The sequence below is a fragment of the Corapipo altera genome, unplaced genomic scaffold (genome assembly GCF_003945725.1).
Source record: "Corapipo altera isolate COAL_440 unplaced genomic scaffold, ASM394572v1 230, whole genome shotgun sequence".
In the NCBI taxonomy this organism is placed as follows: domain Eukaryota; kingdom Metazoa; phylum Chordata; class Aves; order Passeriformes; family Pipridae; genus Corapipo; species Corapipo altera.
This window is the reverse complement of record NW_020885002.1, coordinates 892,692-914,955: the sequence shown is the minus strand read 5'-3', so window position 1 is coordinate 914,955 and position 22,264 is coordinate 892,692. Positions and strand designations below refer to the sequence as shown.

The 22,264-nt window shown below is 44.9% G+C and overlaps 1 protein-coding gene across 2 annotated transcripts; it reads right to left on the bottom strand.

Moving 5' to 3' along the window:
- Positions 1-739: 739 nt before the first annotated feature.
- RNF103 (ring finger protein 103) lies at positions 740-16,899 on the bottom strand. Of its 2 annotated transcripts, none has more exons than XM_027667194.1 (4): positions 16,575-16,897; positions 14,318-14,457; positions 4,579-4,694; positions 740-2,885 (listed from the first exon to the last, which is right to left on the bottom strand). In XM_027667194.1, the coding sequence occupies exons 1-4, from the start codon at positions 16,798-16,800 to the stop codon at positions 1,307-1,309; spliced, it is 2,061 nt and encodes a 686-aa protein (XP_027522995.1). In that variant the 5' UTR covers positions 16,801-16,897; the 3' UTR covers positions 740-1,306. The 2 variants fall into 2 exon arrangements, with proteins under 2 accessions (XP_027522995.1, XP_027522996.1); XM_027667195.1 differs by lacking the exons at positions 740-2,885; positions 4,579-4,694 and adding exons at positions 10,353-10,455; positions 10,867-10,922 and having other exon boundaries at positions 16,575-16,899.
- Between the last annotated feature and the right edge of the window lie 5,365 nt (positions 16,900-22,264).

Genomic DNA, 22,264 nt, shown 5'->3' with positions numbered 1-22,264 from the left:
CAGCAGCTCTGTGAACAGCCTTCCCAACTCTAAAAAGGCACAGAGAGATGCGTTGTAACTGCAAGAGGAACCTGTGCTTGTATTTCCTGTTATCATCTTTATTTCATTATCCTCCTTTCATACCACATGGGCAAGATCTAGGAAAGAAATAAACAATGAAACAACTGAAAACACCTTTCTAGTTGGGCCTTTTCCTCTGCTTACATCATCATCTGCTCTTCCCTTCCACACATTTTTCTTTCCAACCAACACTTCCTCTGTTATTTTCAGCCAGATGATTTCTGAAAGGTACAATCAAACCCACAGTTTCATGCTGAAGTATAAAGAAAATAACAGAGTCAATTTTTTATGGCATCGAAGAACTATCAAAGAAATCATAAATCACTTCAAAATACCAGCACAGTAGGAATCTGGAAATTTTTACCTTTACAAGCCACTTTTCTCACTGTATGCCAATATTCTGCTCCCCCACGACAGTCTACTTTGAGGCTGTAGAGGAGCTGCCCTAAAGGCTTCCTACATATCTGCAAATGAGGCTGCTGCAGAGACAGCTGGTAGAAGAGGTTTCCATGTGGAAAAGCAGTTTGTAATCAACTGGAAAACCACTGGTCAAGCAGAGAAGCACCTCAATGCAGCAGACTCATGAAGGAAGTAGTTCCCAGTGAAACACCATTGCCTTCTCCTTGGCCAGTGGATAACCCTGGAGCAATGAATTCCTGTATCACTAGGAGACCATTTATTAGTCACAAAAGTTGTGTTATATTTTTATTATCTTCACAGATAAATCAGGCCAGCAAGACATCCGTAACCATACACACAAAATATTTATCAAAACAATTAACATTACAAATCTCCTTTTAAAATAATTTATTTCACTGATTTCTTTTTTAAATGGTACTGTCTTACAACATACATTATTCAACGAAGATGTGCTGAACAGACTCTAAAATAAGAAACACTTAAATTAAGCAATTGTCTCCGATTAGAATTTTGATTTCACCTACATCCTAAACTTGTAAACGTTTGCTGGAATACACTTCTGTTGTAGGCTTGATTTTTTTTGTGCTTACAAAAAAACAGCATCAAGTTTCCAGATGTTGAAAAGAACAAGTTATTGTACGGCAAGTTTGCATTCAGTTCAACATACAAGGCAACCAAATGATTCTGTCGTTAACGTTAGCATCATGTATATTTTAGTTCACTGCACTAACATTTAAACTAAAAACTTCAAACCACGTAATCTCTTAAGTGACTAACATTTAAAAGGCAAGCAGTAATACCCCGAAAGCTTACGCAGGACACACAGCTAAGATGGGGGGTCGCTCGACAAAGGCTGAGGGTGTGTGTATGGCTGCTTTTTCTTGTAGGAAGCCCACCTGCAGACGGGGCAGCAGTGCCGCCCCCCCGCCAGCCACATCACGATGCAATTCTGGTGGAACACGTGGCCGCACGGCAGGCCCATGAGCAGGCAGCCGCTCGCGAAATTCTCTAGACACACCACACACTCTGTACAGTGCAACATCTCGGGGGGCCAGGCCGACCAGTCTGGCTCCATGTCGCCTGTGGAGCTGCACGAGCCGTAGGACCTCGCTTTCCGTCCGCACGGCTCAGGATGACAATATTTGTTGGCACACGGGCAGGGCCCAGCGCCGCACCGATGCTCTGCTTCGCTGCACCTGTGAAACGTGCTCAGCTCATCGTCCTCCGAGGCCTCCCTGTCGCTGCTGAAGACCTCTTTGTTTTCACTGTCAGAGTCACTCTCGCTGTCCGGAAAGGTTTCCACCATCTCCTCGTCGGAATGGGTGCCGAGGCATTTAAACCTCCACATGGGTAAGTTTTTTATGTAATCGGTTGGTATCAGAGGGTGAAGCCAGAGATCGGGGAAAGCCAACCGCTCCAAGAACAAATCCGGGTCTTCATCCCAATCCGAGTCGAAAGGGAAGTGTTGAAAAGAAGCAATAGGATGAAACAAGTAGCTGGTGTACCAGTCCCACAGGCTCGACAGCCACTCCAGATTATTAGCATTTACTTCATCGGTGTTGTTATTGCGTCTTCTCTTCTTCTCAAAGTAATCGATTAGTAAACCATGACCAAGGTATGTGCTGAGGAAGAGGGCTGGATGTGAGGAGTAGAACATCCAATCGGCTCTTACCCAAGAAGCCAAAGTAGTTGTGTTAGAGTACCTGAAGAGTTTTAAACTGTACTCATAAAAGCTGTCTAGGTAGGGTAGTTGCAAAAAACCTAACACTGGTAGCCAGGAAATAATTAATAGTGAATTATACGTCCCTAAAGTGCTTATGAGAACCACAAAACGCTTTATAGTGGCTCCTTGGGTAATAAACAGGTCCATCCAAGCCATCAGATTAACCAAAACTAAGCTTAAAACAAATAAATCGTTAACTTCTGGTTGTAGCGAGCGCAAAAAGGAATCCATGGCACGTAGTGATATAAATTCACCAGTGTTATTTCCATACCTGTAAATCCCCTCAGGAGTCCTAAGTATGTACGATGGCGTCTTGTAGACACCAATTTCTGCCATGTAGCTTTTGTTGTCCCAGTTTTCCACGTTCACAAAAATAAACTCTACTCTCCCAGTAAACTTTACACTTAGTGCAGAGAAGAACGCCGGGGGCTGGTCCAGGTTGGCAAACAGGTATATTTTCACCCGGTACTGGTCACTTTTGTTCCATTCTTCTTTCAAGTGCTCGGAGTTGTAGATGGTTTTGATCCGAGAAGCGGCGTGGGCCGTGATCCACTTGAAAATGTGCTCCACTTCGATCCTGCGCCCGCTGTACTCCTTAAGCATGACTTTTCCCTTGGAGGTACTGGTTTGTGGAACCGACATGATGAGGGTGGATTTCAGCCAACCCCTCCTCTTGCAGTATCTACAAAGAAAACGGCAGGTTAGACCACAGAGTTTCACAGGCCTGGAGCTGAGTCCTTGAATCTGTGTTCTGAGCCCAAAAATGAGACCTGCTGAGCACCTGGTCTGTTTGCAGTTGCTTTAATGAAGCTGACACATGTCCACTTCCTACTGGGGCATTTTGGCAGGATGCACACAGGCTAAAGGGCGAGGGAGCTCGCCACAAAACCAGCATAGCAGGAAGCAGACACATTCTGCTGGATTATTTGGCCTAAAAGAATATCCACACTGTCTGGAAGGCAGATGGATGAACCCCAAATCCACACCTAAGAGAAGAGGATCTTCACGGCTGAACCCCAAGTCATGGTCCAGACCTCCCTAACTATGAGATGAACCTGATTACTCAGAAGATCCCTTCTCTCCTACCAGGATCACTACACCCAATTTACGTAGTCCTCCTTTTAGGAAATGCCTGGCAAGTTTCAACAATCAAAGCGTGACAGAGCCAACAGGCACCCAGACTGTTCCGAGAACCCTGCACATGGAAATAGGAACCACCAGCCTCATTCACCATCCATCTTACCTACACCCTCTCTGGTTTTGGTCTGTCAACATGTGTTTAGACAATTACAACTCCTCACCTCAGGAATCTGAATGTAACATTTTTAGAAAGAGATGTAAGATATTACCCTGCTAATGAAGGTATCCTGCCTACTGCAGTGTGCAGTGTTCTGCTGAATTTCAGCTCCAACCTGGTTAAAACTATTCACGAGGGTTTACTCAGCAAAACGCTTCTTGTATTAAAAAAAAATCTAATTCATTTAAAACATAGTATTTGATCAGAACATTAAGACTACTTACAAGCTGTGCAAAGAGAAACACTGCCAAATTTTTAAGATGTTCAAATACCAGCGTTTTGATTAGACAAGATTATTTTGCATAAGCACTACAAAGCCTAAGAATTTCCTCTTATGATTAACTTTGAGATTTCTGTAAACATCTAGGACTTAAGCTGTGTAAGATGTGCGTATCCATACATGCCACTGGAATTCTAGACAAAGTCTCCTGTCATGTAAAGCAAATGCCTCCAGCAAAATGTTTAAAAAAAGCCTATTTTTACAGCAGCAGAGATTTATTAATAGCTTCTCTGGCTTTGCTCTTCTTCCTTGTTCGAAATCACATGTAAACACAGTGACTCCTGCACAGCACACTGTATGTTGTCCAAGGGTGTGTGCCAGTTTACATATAAACATACATTTGTCAGGGAACAGGATTTGTCAGTAATTCTGGGAAGCAGGCACTGTTTGCAAGGTTCACGCTAACCTGTGTCTCCCCCTTTCCAGATGGTGATACAACAACTCTACAACTGATATATTCCCCTTTGTCCTGAGCAAGCACAGTTCCTGTCCCTGAATGCCTGGACTGTAAGGCCAAACTCTCCTGTTCATTCTTTTCCATTGCTGTGTCACGCTCTCCATGGTCTAATCATGCATTTCCCACACGATGCTTTAGGAAGCTGCAGAGCTGTGTTTATGAGGCTGATAAATAATGTAATGGAGAATTCTGAGCAGATTTTAGTAGAGATAAAAACATGAATAAAGCCACCTTCTGTCACAGGTACTTTCACAACACAGCGAGCCCTTGCTGTAACAACAAGGGAGCACAACTGAGCCTTAAGATATTCTTGGGATTCAGATAATCCTTTAAGGATATACCTGGGGTCACTGGAACAGTTAAAAGTGCCGGTACGTATTCCGAATCTTGATACTTTCTTCACCATTTTCTCCCAATGGACTTTACCCACCAGTGGGCTTCTGTCGTTTGCTATGACCTGTTGCCAAAAGGAAATATTAGTTTAGTATCACAGTCAGTTTGCTTCCTGAAATAAAAAGCAAATTCAGTGAAAACAAGAGAGCTAGTCACACTTGATACTGCTTTCCCCTTCTCTCAGGACATAGAACAGATGTGTACAACTGGGAATCACCCTAAATGTCTTAGGAGAGTGAAGCTCTAAGACAGAAATGCAGTTTCTGCAGAAAGACAGAAGTGCATCAAAATATTAAGTACTTAAAAGGAGTGGTAGTTACTAAAAACCTTGTGAAAATAACAAAACTATCATTAACCAGTTCATAGGAGGTGAGAAAGGAAGAGGGTGCAGCAAGTTCCTCTTCTTTGCAATAAAAAAGACCGTAATTTTATTATAATTCTCCATCAAAAGTTACAACCAAAGAAATGTTGTCTCAGAGCAACTAAATGAGTTGGATAATGCATGTACCTGGTACCAGATTAAACTGCCAACAGCCACTCCTGAGTGGTGGAAAACAGTGATTAAACTCCCAGATAATGCCTAAAAATCTTGACTCCTTCCAGCTTTGCCAGTGAGTCACTCTGTAACTTTATATGACTGTTCCACCAACTCCAGTGCCCCATCTGGCCATTTCATGATGATAATTCGCCGTGATACATCCCAAGGTTTAATTTGTTCTAACCCAGTATATTAAAGTCGTACTTCAGGTTACCTCGCCACGAGCTTCTGCTGACACAGATGATAAAGAAGCAGCGCTCATCCTCCGACCTATAACTGCACAGGGAAGGGAAAAAAAAAATCCCACAAGAAAAAGAAAACCCTGCCTGTGCCTGCAGTTGGCAGGTAATTTTGAATGACATGACTGATCACGCACTATTCCATCAGCCGTAGAGTTATCTATTTTAGAAGCGCCTCACATGCCTCTGCAGGCTTAATGGCAACCACTTAAAATATATTTTTAAATTAAATTTTGAAAGTTCCATTTGTTAGATATTTGTTTACCCGCCATTAAACTTATCCCAGTCGTCTTCTGACTTAATAACCTCAAATGTCAGCTTGCCCCCAGGAAGTTCGTCTGTCACCATGATTAACAGTTCTCTGTGTACAGACCTGGAAAGTGTGCCTGGCCTTTGAGACTCAGAAATATTATCTGCTTTGTGGTAAGTAACATCCTCTCAGAAACTTAAAATAATTCACCAAGCAGAACGCTTCACAAAGGGAAACAAACCGAAGTCACACATTACACTCCCATTCCACTGAGCCCAGAATGTTTAAATAAAACCAGAGGTGAACATCTAGGTAAGAATCCTTCAAGTTATTCTCAAAACACACATATCACATAGAAAAGCCTTTTTGATTAGCTAAATGTAACCTTCAAGCACCAAGACAACCAACTGGGAAATCTGTTGTATTACTGAGGCTTCTTTACATCACCCAATGTAACTGAAGCAATTACTTCGTATATTTTAAACTTCTTCCTTTCATACACTTCAATTAAAAGAGAACAAATTCATAAAGACACCTTAAAGCCAGAATATCCTCAGAGCTACTACTGAGAGCATTTTAATGTTATGTACAGGAAGACAGATCCTGCTCACTGTTTCTTCTGTCTGACACTAAAATATTCCCTTAAAGTGTCAAGAGAAGGAGATTTATTGCAAATAGAGTCATCACTATGTTTTACTGTCATCTGGCTGTTTCTACTGGTGAATTTTTTAGCACCAGTTTAATTCCTTTTCTAAGAAAAAGTCTTTCCTTCTGGAGAAAGTTATTTATGCTGAAGGACAATGACAGAACCAGCAGTCTGTATTTTGTAACTACACAGAGGAACCCTACTGTGGGTTTTGCACACTGAAGCTTTGTAAAATTCCTTGGGCTCATGCTTTTTTATATCATTATGGAAAAAAAATCCAAATAAACATATCCACTACAGCTGCTCCTCGCAGGCAACACCCACTTACAGCACTGGGAGTTCACCACATGGAGGCAAGGGTTTGGAATTTTGGAAAGCAGTCATCACCTCTGTGGATGAAGGAGTCCAAGAAAATACTGCAGGTTAAGCAATCACAATGCAATTCAGTTTAAATTAAAAATAACCTGCAGACACTTGTAACAGATTTTATTTAAGAAGTGTGAATTTTTATAAGAAAGAAATGTAGCTTAAAAAGCTGTGACTGAGGAGTCCGGGAATTTGAATGTGGAAGAGGCCTGGAAGTTCTTCAAGTCCATGGTGTTAAAGCTATGAGGATTTTATGTTTCAAATAAGGGGGAAAAAAAGAAGGGTTGTCAAGTCCTGTACCTCTTCCTAGCAATCACTTCCAAAGAGATGTTAGAAGTAGTGTGACAATCTACAAGGATTTAAAGAAAAGGTCAAAAGGAAGAGCTATCAAAGCAAGATATGCAAGAAAAAAAGAGTAAGGAGAAATGAGCAATTCAAGTTAGACTGTACAAAGACTATTACAAGCTGTACCAGAAGGTTCTTCAGTCATATGAATAGGAACAGACCTGGGGGAAAAGCAGCAGGATCACCATACAATGAAGACAGGACAGGAATGTAAGATAATTTTCTTTTTAAAGTTAAATTATTGCTGTGACTCAGCTTTCAATGAAGAGGAGATGGCTGGCCATGGACCAGTTAGCAACTTCGTGGGAAGAGACTATCACCCAAAGGTGGAAACAAAACTCAAATAACACACCAGAGTAAGCAGGAAACCTCCATCCCAGAACTGTAACACAAGCACACAAAATCACACGAGAACCTGTGAAGATTTTTTATAACCCCCTGTCAGGCTAATTCACATTTTGACAGCAGAACAACAAGTTAGTAGCTATATTTAAGAACAAATGAAAAAAAAAAAATCCCACCAGTTTGATCTCAGTAGGATGGAAAACTACAGAACAAATTTTAAAGCTGCAGAGATGGTTGCATTTTCCACCCCATTCCAGTATGCAATTACTGAAGATGTATCATTCCTGACTGAGAGCTAAACATCCCTCTTTTCCTGGAGAAATTTCAAGTGTAAGAAAATGTGGTACCCTATTTGGTAGAGTATCATGAATTATGCCACATGGAAAATTTACATGAGAACTAGAGATAAACTTCTATACTGAGTAAAAAAAAAAAAAAAAAAAAGCTTTAAAGTGAGCAAGAAATTGGCTATGGCAAGAAGACATCAAAGTGCCAGCAAGGTGCTAACAGGCTTCTTAACAGATTTACCTTAGAGCTCAGTTCAGCAGATATTCCTACTAATGCCCTTCCTGCGGGAGCCTGAAGTCTCCCAAAGCCATTTGTACACGACATAAAACTGGGAAGGCACATCTGTGTAGGAAAGAGGATTATAACACCGTGCAGGAAGAGCTGCACAAATCTTGTAATGCAGAGTGTCACACATGAAATTGAGTTCAGTAATGAACAGGACACTTGGGGAGTTCATCACTCAGGAACAGCGATGGGAGGAAAAGCCTGGGGCTATCAGTTGCTCCACAAGAAAACATGAGCCATCAATATTAACTGGCTGCAAAATAAGCAAAGCCCAGGATATATTATACCCGACAAAACACACTGGTTGACTGACTGCACATATGGGAGGAGTGAGGCTGACATCAGGAGTCAGTGAAACTAAAGGGCAATGTCAATTTATGCCCGATAGGAACAAATTAGCCATGAATACACCCAAGCCAGAAGTCAGACACACATTCCCAGGAAAAGAACAGTCGATAGGAGTATTTGGACAACTTACAATGTAAGAGAGACAGTACATATTCCACAGTCTAGCAGAGAGCTGAACTAGCTCGTCAAGGTCCCTTTCAATCATACACACTATTTAATGTTACAGAAATAAAGCCCAAGCTCATGGGAGCAGGCTAGCACAGCTGGGAAACAAACACCACGTCTGGAGGAACACAAACCCAAACCCTTCCAGCTTTTCTTATTATTAGCTATGCTCACAATCTGTAACGTATCACATGTCAGAGTGACAGGTAAGACAATGAGGGTAACTCAATTAATCCATTAATCATCTTAATGGGCTAAGAGAATCCAACAGGATCACAGTAACCCTGCCATTTAACAACTTGACATAACAGAACAGATCTGCTCCTGAAACTACACCTAAAACAGGCCAGAGGACTGGCTCTGACTGCAGGGTTTGAACTCCCATCTCTGTATTTGAATTCCTCACTTCTTTAGTAGAAGAAGATGCTGGAGAGAAGGACAGGCTCTCACTGAGCATCCACCCACAAACTTCCTCTGAAGTCTCAAACACGAGTTTCTTCATACTCCATCTGTGAATTTGGGAGGACCACACCATATCCCAAGAGCTCAGGAGATTCTCAACCAATGGCTATGAAATTCTGCAGGCTAAGTTATGCCACTAAGATGTGCAAAGTAAAAATGGAAAGGTGGGGGTTTGGAAATCTCCTTTATTTCTACATGTTCTGATTGAGATTTCTTGTTTAGCTTCCACAAATCCCAAAGAAGATGGCTTCCAGGTGCCACAGAAAACAAAATGCAAATAGAATTTGACTAGGGACATAGAATACTGCAATTGCTGAAATCCTGATTTCAACAGACATTTGAATAGGGAGCTTTTGCACTGGAAGAGTTCTCCTGACATTTAATTACACAGAATTATCCCAAAAGACATTAATTAAGTAATGAATAGAATCGTTTTGATCTATATGTTAAAGCAGTCATAGTTATGACCTTAAAGAAGCAAACAGACTTGAAGAGCAAATACCCTAGACACAGAAAAATACAAACACTTGGAAAAATAGGACAAAGTCAGCAAGGCACTCTGCCTCTCTTGCCTAATCTAAAACCAAAGTGTATTGTGTAGGTGCGTCGGTATTGCAACAGCTACTTCAGAACCATCACCAATCCAGCTGCTCCTTAATTTGCAGTTATCATTAAGCATTTTTAAAGATTATTTTATGAAACATACATTTTTAAAATAAAAGTAAAAATATGACTGAAATTGGCTCAAGGAAACAGAGCTTACGTTAAGAGTTTGCTGTAACAATGCAAAATGCAAAGACAGACTCCTCTTCAGGTACCCCTGAAGGACTTCAGCATGACATGATAGTGACCTCACTTGAGCATTCTGCTGCTTTCTGTGCACTTAAATCAGATCTTGTTCAATCTCTTTCAGGCAGGTATGCAGAGAACTCAAAACAGGTCACAGTAACAAGATTTGGTCTCAGTAAGTTTTGAACCTCCCTCACAACTAAAAATTCTAAAATATCACAAAGCATGAGAATGAGTCAGAGATGGGCAAATGTAGAACAAGCTCTTCATGGTATTCCAGCTCTCATTATTTTAACCAATTCTAGCTGAGATACCAGGTGTCAGGAACACCTGCTCATACCAAGAGCACACAATTTTGAATACACATGATTAGCCAAAATGTGGGTTTACAGCTTAGCCACAAAGACAACAACTCCAAGTGCTCCTCAACTCTGGGCACTAGGGCACTGTGACAGGCTTTAAACTTTCAGGAAGAACAAAACCTATGAAGTAAGAGACACCATTCCCTGCTGCACACACACACACACACACACACACACAGAGGGTTCTCCCAGACGCAGTGAGTCCTCACCCAGCCTCAGCAAGTCACTCTCAGCACGAAGCAATACAGACATTTGAATTGGAAAAAAACTATGGCTTTGCCAAAGTCAAAAAACCGATTTCTAACTGATTTAATGAACAGGTAAGGTTGTATGTACGTGAGAACTGTCAGTCTGGCTCAGTGGTTTCCAGTTTGAGACACCCACGAACTCCTCGTGCCTGCGGAGGGTAAATGAGCAGAGAAAGCCCAATATCACTGCACACACTGGAAGATTTTTAGGGCTCCATAAAGATTCAAAAACTCTAGTCTATTAATTAATTAATTCTCATGTGCTTTTCATAGAGCCCTTTCTGATCAACAGCTATGTTGCCAACTGCGCTCCCGTAGATAAAAGAGAAGTAAAAGTTCTTGGAAAATTCTCATTCGGAATACAATTAATTATAAATGGACTGGTGAGTTACTTATTAAAAGCCTGGAAAAGAGCTCACTTATTCCAGGGAATGTCAATGAGTTTCTACATGACTGTCTGCACTTTTATTAACTCTGAGACATCTCACTCTCTGTTTATTATCTTTCATTGTGCTGATGGAACTGAATTTCTGCATAGTTGCTCTTTCCTAAGAACTCACAACTGGTTCAGAATCCACCCATATGGATTGAAGATATCTGGATATCTCTTGCTTTTCTGAGAAAAGAGATTTTGAGAAATCAGATCAAAATAGGCAAAGACAAAGGATGACATCCATCACAGCACACAACAATTAACCACCTCAAAATTATGTGGAGTTTCTCAAGGGAGGTGGGGTGATCTATGCACCTGATCTGAACAGGTCAGTTAAGCTGTCAGTTAAGTCAGAGGCTGAGAGTAAATGAGCTTCTGTAATGAATTAACAGGCAGCATGAGAACTATTACATTCCAGCTGATGGTATTCTGCACCCTTGGCTGGATGTGAAGCCTCTCAAGAAGGAAACTGAAAGCTAAAAATCAGGTATCCTGTGGTAAATGATCCTGAAGGGCTATTGGAAAAGACAGAAATATTGAATGATGTATTTTTAAATGAATAGAGTGTTTCTACTTCATTTCCTTTTAGCAAGAACTGCTGATCACCTGGCAAAATCCAAAAGGCAAATATAACAATTGCAAGCAAAAGAGAGAACGAACAGATCACCACTACCAAAGTGCTGTAGGCACATCCCTTGCTCTGTGACTACACCACCTGAACCAGGAGCTGAGATGCAGAATAGCCTGCAGCATTTTATATCCATAATAATGGTCTTTTTGCTTCTACTAGACACAATCAAAATGTTTGTTCCCGTAATTCAATGCCAGGAAGAAAGTTCCCTTTACTTCTCTCTACCACTACGTTACAGTAGGGACTTTTAAAATAAAAATATACATTAACTTAGATTTTAACTTCATTCAAAGAGGATTTTTATTTGCAGATCACTTACTGTAGGTTTTTAAAAAGTCACAATGGCTATGATACTGTTGGATGTGACAGGTTTCTAGAGACTAATGAGAGAGCATGAGCCATACCAGAGTCTGGAAAAGTAAGAACACTCCGTGTTACTCCTCTACCAACAAGAGAAGCAGCTCCACAAACTACCACTCACCCTCCCTGCCAGCCAGGGCAGTGCACAGCAGCAGCTGGCAAGCAAGAAGAACGGCATAAAGGGAAAGGTGATGAGATCATGAGCTAATAGGAGAAAGAACATGCTGCTGTCTGTGGCTCTACGGAAGCGCCACACAGGAGCTGTGAACAGCTACACTGGTAAACAAATTACCACTGAATGGGGATGCTTTGCATGTGGATTTCCAGAAAATAAAGAAACAAACCCACAAACACTGATTCCTTGTGTACTGACTTCGACTTTCTTCAAGGAATTCATCTCGCTGACTCTAGATGACAAATTCACATCTCAATTTGTGTCAAACACATCAAGAAGTAGAAATTGTTTCCTCTTTTCCCTTTGGTTCTCTGCAGACAGTGACGGCTATCACACTGCCAGCCTGTGCCACACCAGACATCTCATTTACAAAATAAAAATCATCTTCAGAGTCCCAGTCCTCCCATACAGAGTTATGAAGTGTTCAAAACCAACTCAACCAACAGCCACTATGCCAGCTGAGCCAGAACTGCTCCTCTCCCTCTGCTCCCTTCCAGCAGCCCCCATGGGACACAGATCCTGAAAAGGATCTGGAGATCCCTTCTGCTTCCCAGCCAGTAGCAACAAAGCAGGGGAATCTCTGACCTTGCCTGTGCTTGCCAAGCCCATCCACGAGACATCCTCACTCTCCACTGTTCCCTGCCTAAATCATCGAGCTGGTTAATTAGCTGTGAAGTTTCCACAGGATGCCTAACGGTAAAGGAGGATGGGCAAGGGTTAGAACAGGGAAGAGATGGTAAAAACTGGCTCTGCAGGGATAAGGGTTAAGAAAAAGCAAGGAAAAAACCCGTGGAAGAACATGAAGAAACCCAGCATGGGAGTTATCCAGACAGGAGTTACGGTGGGGAATGGAGCAAATGAAAACTCAGAAGTGACGAAAACTCGAAAAGCAAGAATGAAAAATAGGAATTTGAAATGTCTTGTGGTTTTTATTGTAGAGAAACAGACAAATAGTGTTCAGTAAATTATTCAGTAAATTCCACTAATTTTTTTTTCCACAGCTATTGTGACCAACTGAATAGCTGTGCAAATATTCCCAGAATGATGACAACATTCATCACCCTAGAGATATCAAAGCACAGCCTATCTGATCTGCTATTAGGAAGCCAGTGGAAAATATATTACAAGTAAAATTCTGCAAGCAACAGACAACAGAGAACTACCATATTTCACCCTTTTGAGGTCCATGGGGAGAAGGGAAGGTTTTTCATAGCATATTCATGCCTGTACTTATCAACTAGCTTGGAGACATGTAAACTTCCTTTCAGCACTCTCCCTCTGCTTCAAGAATGCCCTTCTGCATGATTTCAACCTCAAGCTTGGATTCAATAAACTGCAAATACATCTTTTCCAAAACACAACTGCCATTTCTAGTCTGAAGGTAATCTGTCCTCTCACTGTCTATTTTGGAGTGAGATCTGATGTGGTGACAGTGCAGGTCTAATAAATGGATTATCAAGATTTAATGACTTCCTGTTACGTAGAAAACATGAAGCGAGACCAGAAAAACCAGGTGGGAGCTATCAACTGAACAATTAATTGCCTGGTGGGAAATTCTGATTGCCTGATGTGACTGTTAGCAGGAAACTTATGCCTTAAAAAAAACAAACCTCTTACTAACAGAAAAGTAGATGCAGAAAATAATTCTACGTTTTGGTCTGGTTTACTTATGTTCTCAGGAGTGATGATGAATTGTTTCAGAATCCTATCTGCAAAAGTCTTTCTTTCTTTTACTAATTGATCTCTTATTCTCATGCAGCCCTGGGGGAGCACACTCCATAACTGGTGAGCCCACCAGGTTTGGGAGAAGGTTAACTTTAAGCCCCTAGAGCATGTTGTAGAAGCAGCCTGCTAAGCCTGGGAAGTAGCACACTGAGCTCTTGCCTTTGTGAAAAGCCAACAAGAGATTTTACAAGTGCTCTAAGCCCCTTAGATAAACAGAAACTTAAACTGGTTGGGTCTGAGCGTGTCAGGCAGCCAAAAGGAAGAGCAGCACCAGAAGCACCTCTCCTGTGCCAGCTGGGAGCATCTGTGCTAATGCACCTACTTCACATCACACAGGCTTTCAGAATACCAGGGCCAAGGACTTGCATACTCTGTGTACTTAAGTGTGTGCTGCTTTGCTTGTTTTCTGGTTCTGAAGTGCCTGCTTCTCAAAAAGCAATCCACAGAATAACAGGTTTTATTTTTCTTCCTGATTGTATAGGAATTCTGGCACTTCCAGCCTCTCCTGAGGTTTTTTTAAAACAGATTTATTCCTCTGTTCCTTATCTCCCGGATATAATTTATCTTTGTCACCAGATCTCTCTGTTATACAATTTTACAGCTAGTTAACTACCCTCATAAACTCCTCCTTTGAAACACATTTGGATTGTGATAAACATATAAAAAGAAACGATCAAATTTCTATACCTGTACGAGCCAGATCCCATCTTTTGTGTCTTCTACAAGCTCATAGAAGTGCATTTCACCACTAAAGTTTGTACTGGAAACCGATTCAGAGGCCTCTTCCTCCTTGAGAGCTGAATAAAGCTCTCCTTCCATGAGGTCTCCTGAAAAAGAGACAATTGGAGAAATTTGGTTAAAATGCCACTCGAGAAAGATCATTTCATAAATTCTAGTAACAGTTTAACTAACTGTATTTGCGTGGTTGCTCAGAGAGCCTTTTCAGTACAAAGGCAGCTAAACTTTAAAGTTATTATAATTCCATCTCTAGTGATATGACTATGAACAATCTGACTTCATCTGTCAGACTGCAGAAGACACGAATGCTGTGCTTCTGATTACACAGAGGTACCACACATGCAACTGAGCACACAAAGGAATAAAAGAACATTTTCTAAGCCTTGTTCTCTGCAAATAACAACGTTCAGTGGCTGAGAGCAATTCAGGTTGATGCATCTTCACTTATGTTTCACTGGATAGCAGTTTTGAAGCAAGCTACACCGATAGTTCAGACTTCCAAAATTTTAATCAATAATTTTGTACCAAAACTCGGTGTTGCTCGTCCTATTGCAATTAAGAATCTCAGGCAGAATAATTTAGCTGTTGGCTTCTGTTTGCACAGTTGGGAAAAGTTCCCATGAACTCCAATTGCAGCGACCTAAAGAGCTCACAGTAAAATTATCTGATAATGTTTCCTTCATAATCTCATTTCCTTCTCATGTCTCGTTTCACAATCATTACAAACGCTGTTAATGACAACCAGCATTCTAGTAACTAATCTATTAAGCTTTAAGAAACGAAGTCTTGTCCAAAAATGCTGTTTCTTTCAAAATATAAAAATAAGTGTAACAGCTGAAACCCTTGAGGGGCTTCCAAAAGAGGAAAGAAAAAAAAAAACCACGGAAAAATGCTGCAAAGCCTGCTGGTATGAGAAGTGTCTCCATGACATTTGAAGAAGTTGGTTAATACAGTTTGTTTGGAGTTAAACACTTCCCTGCAGCATAAGCAACCCAAACATCATGAAAGTACCTGACAGCCAAGGAGTGAAAGGGATTGGAAACACCTACCGCTTTTTTTTACTTTTGCTTTTTACCGTTGTAGCAGCAAAGCCAGTAAACAACATAAAAACATAAATAAACAATGAACAATAACAGCAAACTGGACTTAAATGCCCAGGATTATTATCAATTATTTAAACTAGCGTTTTTAAAGTTAAATGGGACTCACTGTATCCGTCCAAATCCTTCTCCCCTTCTGTCCAGTCATTAAGAGACCCTCACTGCCTACCCTGATTGCTGGGATTTCTCTCTCTTCTGGATCAGCAGCCCTTCGATCATTGATTTAAAAGCAGCTACTCACATTTTCCTGCTTGGCTGGCACTACAGCTATTACATCAGCCCCATCTCCCAGTCCTCGGGGCCAGTTCCCCCCTGCTCCAGGCAGCACCCTTACTTTCAGGACACTTCTGCCATTCCTTGCATCTCCACTGCTTTTCACACTCCGCTGTTCACCCCCCCCCCCCGAAGTCCACCTCCTTCACCTGGTTTTCCCTACTTCCCGAAACGCCTCCCTGCTTTTTTTTTTTTTCCAGGCTATTTTTTATACGTAAGATCTAGTTCTGCTCCCCCTGTATAAAAACACCTCATCCCTGGGTAGCCAACCCTTCTGCTCCTCATCTATGAAACCACCGCTTTCCTCGGGGCCCATCTTGACAGCCGTACCTGTAATAACCCCAGGAATCGGGCAGGAATACAGGGAAGGGACGTGGCCCCAGCTGTAAACAGTGATCCACTGCAGCTATTTGGGTTCTTTCCTCCGTTTTTCGCGGCAGGCGACATTCGCTCCCATCTGTGCCACCCCCGGTGACCCGACCGCCCGCAGCGGAACCCGAAGGGAAGGGAAGGGAAGGGAAGGGAAGGGAAGGGAAGGGAAGGGAAGGGAAGGGAAGGGAAGGGCCACTGCTGGTGCCCCGTCCAGCGCAGGCCTTTCCCTCCGCTCAGCCCGCCCGGGCTCACAACGCCAACGGGGTCTGACCGTCCCCCCCCGAGCTCCCCGGCCTCCCTCCACTAATCCCCGAGCTGGGGGGTCCAGCTCGCTCCCCATACCCGCCCTGCGAAGGGAAGCAGCGCCCGGGTCTCCATCCCAAGGGCGCCCCGAGCCCCGCGGGGGTGGCCGGGGACCGACCTCCGTCCGTCCCTCCGGGTCACGGGGGAGCCTCGCGTACCTGACTTCTCCACCAGCTCCCGCACATCCTTCTTCTCGGGCAGCCCCGAGTGCCCCAGCCCGCGGCACTCCAGGATGGTCCGCAGCTTCCTGAAGCTCAGCGCCACCGGGTCCACCAGCTGCGTGGCGAGGAAGCCGCTCTCGTACCACGCCACGGCCTCGAACACCCGGGCGAGCACGAAGAGCGCCAGGAAGTAGAGAAGCAAACAGCACAGCTTCACCCACATCTTCCCGGGAGCGCCGAGCCGGAGGCCGGGCCGGGCAGGGAGGGAGGGAGGGGAGCGGGGGCTGTCAGGGGAGCGGGGCCGCGGCCCCCCCGCCTCCAGCCCGCCGCTGTCGCTGTCCCCGCCCCGGCGGAGCCGCGGAGACATAACAATGACGTGAGCGGCCGGCACCGCCCCCTTCCCCTTCTCCCCCTTCCCCTTTTTCCCCCTTCCCCTTCTTCCTCTTCTTCCCTTTTCCCCTTCCCCTTCCTCCCCCCCGCCGTGATTCAGCACCGCGGCCCGACCCCGCATCGCCGCGCTCGGGGGGCGGCAGCGTCCCTGCCCCCCGCGGCAACTTTGGACCCTGCGGCTGCGCCTCCTGCGAGGAAAATAATATAGAAACACCTCGGATATCGGGGAGGGAGGGGGCAGGATCCGACCCCGACCCACGCGGCTCACGAGAAGAAAAATATTTACGGAGCCAGAACGGGGACGATTCGTTCGGGTAGTTTTAGGACAGCTTAGTGGACACAGTTTATTTGGATTCGGGCTGCTGGGTGTAGGGATGATCCCTCCACTCCTCATTCCCGCAGGCTAGCCTTGCTCCCAGCCCTGCTCCCAGCCCTTGGCTGGCGCGAAACCAAATTCCACAGCGAGCTCCATCTGCACGGGTCGGAACTCGGACTCCGCAGCTTTGCATTGGCGCTGGGAACTTGTGCCAAAGCCAGATGCAACCTGCGAGCACCACTGCGACTTCTGACACGTCTCTAAGTTGGGTCTGTGCTCACATCGGAAGCGTTTTGGGCACAGTCTGGATCCCCGTTTAAGTGGATCCAGAAAGAACCATCCCAGGCTGTACATGGAGCGTTGGGCTGCAAAGATACAATTTAGCCTGCTACAAAAAGCATACTAAAATCAAGCTGCTGCGTTGACATGAAGGCTCTCCTCTGAAGGAAACTCAACATTGCTTTTGTATGTTTAGTTATTTTAAGAATCCATAATTTGCATGAAAATTGGCAGCTCATAGAGATGAGCGCAGAAATAGCACAGCTTAATTTTAAAAATACTGACAAACCCTCCAGAGTGTACGCGCTGTAATTCTGTACTATCAATTTTCAGAAAGGCACACTAATATTGATCTGGAAAAAGCATTTAAACCACTGTGCCCCTCAGAGCCTTTAAAACACATTTACAGGGTTCTCATCGTGCTGATGTGATTTAAAAAGGAAAAAAAAAAAACCCAACCCAGTTTTAGCCTGTTTTGTCAGGGAGCCACCACGGCGTCTTCAAGAAGAAAAATCACGACTGTATGTTCTTCAGGAATGGGCTCATTTTGGCTCCTGAAAGGGGAAGAGTGGAAGGATTGCAGACATAGTTCCTCACAAACAGCCCTTATGGGCTGGTAAATGCTGTGCCTCACACCGGGAGTCACATACAACTTCATTGTTCACCATTTTTATGTGGAAAAGATAAAAGCGGGCTGCAAACCCTGTCCCTGCTGGCGCTGCTCGAGCAAATGCAAAGGGATTTCAGCAGCTCTGCTGGGGTTGCAGCGAGCCTCAAGTGGCAGGTCCAGCTGGGAGGGAAGGTACTGGAGGCAAGTCCAGGTGAGGTGCTGCTCTCTCCTCCACAGCCACTGCAGCTTTGAGAAGCTCTCCCTGCAAAATCCAGGGCCCATTCCCTGCTGAGCAGGTGGCAAAGCATCAATAAGATGAATCCTTCCCTCGTGGCAAAACACAAGGGAGTGGCTTTGTCCCTGCAGCTGGTGGAGCCGGGGCACAGTCATAAAACCACACACCCAGGCAGGCTCTGAGCCCTGAGCTGCTCCAGGAACACGGTTCTTTTTCAAAAGCTTTGTGAAGGCCCATTGCTTTGCTCACACCTTCAAGAAGTTGCCTGATTTCTCTACCTTTTGTTTCAAGTGAGCGGCTCGAGTGGAAAGTGGCTCCCACCCGTGTGAATGATGGGTGGGAGTTGCATATTTGAAAAGGAGCTTTGTATACTTTAGTTAGAAAACATCGTTTGTTGGTTTGTTTCTCAAGAGCCCCACAGACCCGTCTCCACCCGATCCCTGTGTTTCTCTCCGCTGTAAGTCCTTCGGGGATGCTCTCGCTTCCCCCGGCAGGAAGAACGTACCTCACAACAATTACAGCTGATCTATTTGCAGCACCGCCTGCTGGGGAGGCTGTCACCGGTGTGTCACTTCCCAGCGCTCACGGGCTGAGCTAAATCCATCAGCAACATTCCCCAGTGGTAACTGCTGACGAGGCCCCTGCAGACACCAAGCCAATCATCTGCCAGAACTCAAAACCCTGGAGTCGTTTCAGGAAAGTAAAAATGATGTTTCAGGCCACTACTCGAAACCCCCCAGAACCACCCAAAACAAAGCAGCTGCCAACAGAGAAGCACCCGGGTGACAGGATGGGCCAGAGCAGAGCTGCAAAGGAGGAGCAAGAATTGCAGATGAGTTCACCAAAGGTGTGGCAGAGCAAAGCCAAACGGATCCAGTGCCTCTCCCAGGTGGTCTGGTGCTCTTTTCCCTCCTCACCTTTCCATCTCTGATGCTCTAAGCTGACCCTACCAGAAAATGTGCTGTTTTCTAGATATACCTGTCATTTAGTTTCCAGTTGCAACTCAGAACGTCTTTGACGTGTCACCTGCAAACAATCTTTCAGGGAGTTTTAATTATCTGGAAAATCTAAATATTTTAACAGTGACTTAAAATTCATTTGGGCTGAACACAAAGATGACACACAGTGACATTTTTAAAGACCCCAGGGTTAACACTACTAATTAACAGCATTAAACAGTCATCAGTCTGTCAGTTCTATGATCACAGAGCAAATGTTACAAATGTGGAACATGAATTCCACCTTTAAACAAAAACCCAAAACAGGGATCTGGTTTTAAATAGTTTTGGCAGCAAAAGCATTTTTACTGTGATGACAAGCAAACGAGCCCAAATCCTGAGAACTGGGACAGCCACCTTCCCTTGTCAGACAGCCAAACCTGTAGTCTTTTTATCTGCTGCCCCTTGATAAATGGCAAGGATTCCCTCTCCTCCCCCACCCTCTCCTAAGAGCAGTTGCTGACTGTGCAGCCTGGGAATACAGACAATAATCTACTTTCCAGATTCCATAGGGAACATTTTGAAGTCAGTAAAACCAAGGATTTAAAATATTAATTTAATCCTTTACCACGTTAAAATATTATACCTTTTGTCTTAATTTTTTTGAGTTTATCGAGATGTAGTTCAGCAAACTAACATTTAAACGACCTGAAACCCAGTTTTCCTAAGAGCCAACTCTGTAAATACAGTTTACTTCAATGATAAGGTTTGCACATCGATGATCCTGGTGGGTCCCTTCCAACTCAGGATACCCTGATTCTATGAATTTATAGGAGCTCACTGACACAGAATCTCTTGAGGTGCCTCTTGATCAGCATGGGCACATCCCAACACGTTTTTATGTGTGATATGAAACTGGGACTCCCTGTCATTGCCTGGTATTAAATAAACCAACGAGCCTATGTGAGAGTCTCCAAGCAAGACAGCAGCAGCCCAGACACTACTGTGTTGTAGGCAGAGGAATTTTAAATCAGATGTTTCCTACTATGTACAAGTGGCCAAAGGGAAGCAGATTTAACACAGAGGGTGACTCTGTGACACAGTGACCAGCACCGACACCTCACCCAAGGCGCTGGATGTTCAATCATGGAGCAGTTTGGGTTGGGCGGGACTTTATCAAGGTTGGGCGGGACCTTAACGCCCACCCACCCCTGCCACTGGGGTGAGGCGATCCCGGGGACCTGGCGGTGCTTCACGCAGGAATTCGGGGAGGTTCTGAAGCCCAACCCCTCGCTCAGGGTCAGCTTCGACACCAGAGAAGGTGCTCAGGGGCTTTTTACAGTCGCAGCTGCACCTCGTGGTCACCCCTTGTGGCAATTTGATTTGCCCATAAACACGGAGTGATTAACTGCACAGATTAACCAACTTTCAGGAGCAGAATAGATTAATTAAAGCTTCAAATAAAGACACTTTTATTTTTTTCCCCAGGCAGTTGAAATTTTCTATTTTTGTAACAGGGAAAAACGATTTGTTGCCTCCTGGAGAATATAAAGCTCTGTTTAATGTTAACAAATAAATAAACAAGGAGACCTTGCTTGAGTGTACTGAGATGAACAAGGAGCCCACAGAACTTCACAAACTAAACCACTGTGCTGACCTATGAAACCAGAAGACACGTGATGTGTTTAAACATAATTTGTGATTAAAAACCATCCAGTTCCAACTCCCTGCCATGGGCAGGGTCACCTTCCACTATCCCAGGTTGCTCAAAGCTCCATCCAACCTGGCCTTCTAACCAACACTTCCAGGGATGGGGCAGGCATAGCTTCTCTGGGCAGCCTGTGCCAGGGCCTCACCACCCTCACAGGAAAGAATTCCTTCCTAATATCTAATCTAAACCTCCTTTCAGTTTGAAGCCATTGCTCCCTGTCCTGTCATTACATGCCCTTGTAAATAGTCTTTCCCCATCTTTAGCTGTAAGTTCCCTTCAGGTGCTGGAAGGGTGACATTTTTCTCTGGAGCCTTCTCGTTTCCAGGCTGGACAATCCCAGTTCCCTCAGCCTTTCCTCATAGGAGGATCCTTCCAATCAACTTGGTGGCATCCTCTGGAGCTGGCGCTCACCAGGTGGAGTCCGAGCTCAGACATCTCCTTGAGCACATTTTTTCACAAGCCGCCATCAGTCCGATACGCGACTTCAGCCTTTAACTCAACACAAAACCTTTACTGTCCGGAAGTTTACCGACCAATTAACAACCCGACGACGGGCTAAACGCTTCGCTTCCGGCACGGCGCGTTTCCTGGCGTTGTTTAGAGCCGCTGCTCGGTCTCACTTGTGCGATGTCTGAGGCGAGACGCGCTCCTCGCAGCCTGGCTGGGAGCAAACCCCCTGTACCCCGGGGGAGTCACCCCAGCGCTGACACTGCACCCAGCGCACGACCCTGAGCCGCTCCCCGGCCCTGGGCGTGACAGACCCGGCCCCGAGACCCGGAGGGGCCGCTCCCAGGCCCCAGGGGTGGCCCAGCCCGATCCCAGAACCCGAGAAGCCGCCGAGGCCTCTCCAGGCCCGGCGCCCCTCAGGCCTTGCCGTCGCCATGGCAACGCCGCGCCTGAGGCCCCCGCGCCGGGCTGCCCGCCGCGCTGCCTGACCCACCACACCCCCGCCATTCCCGCTCCCCGGGTTAACTCCCCACGCGCCGCCCGACGAGGAAGCGCTTCCCGATCCCACTGGGAACACCGGGAGCAGCGGCGGGCACAGAGCGGGGGCTGCCCGCGGCGCCGCCTGACTGAAAAAAAAAAAGACGACAACAACCCTCCGGAGGTTCGGCGGAGGTTCCGGGGCGGGGTGTCCGCGGCGCTGCCTGCGCGGAGCGGCGCGAGGTCCCGGCGTGCCCGCGGCAGTGCCTGTGTGGAAGTGCGGC

Excerpts from the sequence above, each read along its gene's own strand:
- RNF103 (XM_027667194.1), bottom strand. The coding sequence starts at position 16,800 with ATGTGGGTGAAGCTGTGCTGTTTGCTTCTCTACTTCCTGGCGCTCTTC. Across the intron at positions 14,458-16,574 it reads GGAGCTGGTGGAGAAGTCAG|GAGACCTCATGGAAGGAGAG; the intron begins GTACGCGAGGCT and ends TCTCTTTTTCAG. Across the intron at positions 4,695-14,317 it reads ATGGGATCTGGCTCGTACAG|GTCATAGCAAACGACAGAAG; the intron begins GTATAGAAATTT and ends TTTTGGCAACAG.